General features: G+C 60.4%; 1 protein-coding gene across 1 annotated transcript; it reads left to right on the forward strand.

Moving 5' to 3' along the window:
- Window positions 1-1522: 1522 nt before the first annotated feature.
- Window positions 1523-1930, forward strand: NHLH2 (nescient helix-loop-helix 2; the record flags this gene model as incomplete). The annotated part of the gene is made up of 1 exon (XM_081307973.1): window positions 1523-1930. One exon carries the CDS (start codon window positions 1523-1525, stop codon window positions 1928-1930), a length of 408 nt encoding a protein of 135 aa, XP_081164099.1.
- Window positions 1931-2429: the final 499 nt, after the last annotated feature.

The raw sequence follows: 2429 nt of genomic DNA on the forward strand, positions 1-2429 counted from the left end.
AAGCCGACTGTGTAAATGCAAGTTATTTTACTTATAAAGGTAGCCGAGAAAAACCCAAAGGGACTCAAATGTAGTTCACCTGGAACATTTGTTTTTATTTCGCCTTAGAGGATCTGTTTTCCTTGCACGGAAACGAAAGCTGTTTTGGAGCCGGATTCGCTCAGAGGCAAGCGCGGTGCTGGGAGCAGATCCTACATCCCCCGCTTTGTTTCTCTAGGAGCAAGCCCTCCTACATCTTGCATTCGCGGTTTCCTTGCGCGTGGAGAGTCTCTTGGGAGGCACACGCGGGGACCAAGTGTTCGCAGCCGGGTTGCCCCTCCGGTCACCTGCGGGCTGTGCAAGCAGCTGGTGCGGGAGCCTTTCCTTTCCAGCTGGCCCCTTTCTTGAAGCCCAAATTTCCCCGAAGCCCAGCGGTTCAGAGCGGGGCCCCTCCCAGAAGACGCGCAGGCCGGGGTCTTTCTCCAGTGGTCCGGGCTCGGTGGCTTTCCAGGGAGGCCATCCTCAGAAGACCGCTAAACACAGACTCTGGGCCTTGGCCAGGCCTCCCGTGGACAGTTGCGCGTCGGGGATCACCGGTCCCGGGAGCGCCCAACTTTGCCGCGTAGATGCCCTTGGCGCCCGGGCATCACTCAACGCCCCGGCTCTATCCGCCCGCCCCGCCGCAGTCCCCGGCTTTCCCCATCCCTCTCCAGCCTCTCCTCCTAAAGCGACGTGACCGCCAGCATTTTCCCCGTGAGGTGGTCGGCAGACTGCCGGGCATTGTGTTATCTCACATCGCTGCGTCCCTAGGTCCCCTATGTGTGTGGCTGTCTGCATGACAGATGGTGCACCCGGAGCGTGCGAGGGCATAGGAGTCAATTTTCTTTTGAAAAGAGCCTACACGTTTTTCTTTAGTATTTCGGAGGAGGGTGAGGGTTACCAGGAAGCCCCGGGCAGCTTGCTATCAGCCTGAGCTCAGGGATGGGGGTCCCATGCAGCCTGTACCCCAGAGCCGTGCGCCCCCCGTGCAGCACCAGGCCCTCCGGCGCGGCGGCTTTGCAGCTGCTCTGCTCCAGACCCTCGGGAGGAGAAGCAACCACGCTTCCCCATGCCATTAAAACCTAGGTGTATTCATCGTTTCGAATCATTCGTTTGTTTGGAAAAGGGATGTAGCGAGGGAGGCGATGTAGCGCAGTTGATGGTAGGCCAGAGGAGGCACAAAACCCCACCGCGCTCAAGGCCTGAGGTCATTCCACAGCCCCAGGGCCACAGGCCAGTCTTGGCCTCTTGTGGGCAGAAGTATCCGTCCGGGATGCGGCCTAGGCCACGCAGAGACCTCGCCAGCTCCTGCGCCTCCGACCCGCTACTCTGCGCTTCCGCGCGTGCTCCCTCTTGCGCGTGGGCCTGCTGTGGGGAGGGGGCCCGGGATGTGCGACCGCCTGGAGGGCCGGCATGGCAGGCATCGGTCCTCCATCCTTTATAGCAAAAGAAGATCCCGATTCCCTTTATTGACTGATTTTCTAACTCCCCTTCAGCCTCCAAAATGATGCTGAGTCCGGACCAAGCCGCCGACTCGGACCACCCCAGCTCGGCGCACTCGGACCCGGAGTCGCTGGGAGGCGCGGACGCCAAGGTGCTGGGCAGCGTGTCGGACCTGGAACCGGTGGAGGAGGCCGAGGGCGATGTCAAAGGCGGCAGCCGTGCCGCACTCTACCCGCACCCGCAGCAGCTGAGCCGGGAGGAGAAGCGCCGCCGCAGGCGGGCCACGGCCAAGTACCGTTCGGCCCACGCCACCCGCGAGCGCATCCGCGTGGAAGCCTTCAACCTGGCCTTCGCCGAGCTCCGCAAACTGCTGCCCACGCTGCCCCCGGACAAGAAGCTGTCCAAGATCGAGATCCTGCGTCTGGCCATCTGCTACATCTCCTATCTCAATCACGTCCTGGACGTGTAGGGCAGGGGGCGCCGCGGGAGGCCGCCTGTCCCAGCGTTCGCGAAAGGCGACCGATCCAGGCGGCCGCCACTGGCACGGCAAAGGTGGCGACGGCCCAGCGGGACGGCCTCCGGGAGACACTTGGACCGGGGAAGAAGCTCACAGCCTGTTCTCTCTGGTCAGTGGGACAACAGGGGAAGGTTTCCTTCGTGGGGAGGTGGGGTTGGCTGGAGAGCCCTGGGGCTCACAAAGGGTATTTTCCAGGCCAGAAGAACCTTCTGGAGGCACCCAAGATGAGCCGCCCTGGGGCCTTCCCTCCGTGTAGTAGGTTCCCCTTAAGGGTTATTGCTTTAACCCACTGGAGACTTTGAGTTCTCCTATATTTATCTCCTACACATCTTCATGTTTTGAAAGAAGGAGGGCAGAAGCTCAGAGTACAGGCTCAGAACTTTAAATTGTGTGGAATTTTTCTAATTGACAAATCACCAAATGCTGGCAAGAAAGAGAGGAGGGAACTTAT

This window comes from Spermophilus citellus (assembly GCF_964194105.1).
Source record: "Spermophilus citellus genome assembly, chromosome: 9".
Lineage (NCBI taxonomy): Eukaryota > Metazoa > Chordata > Mammalia > Rodentia > Sciuridae > Spermophilus > Spermophilus citellus.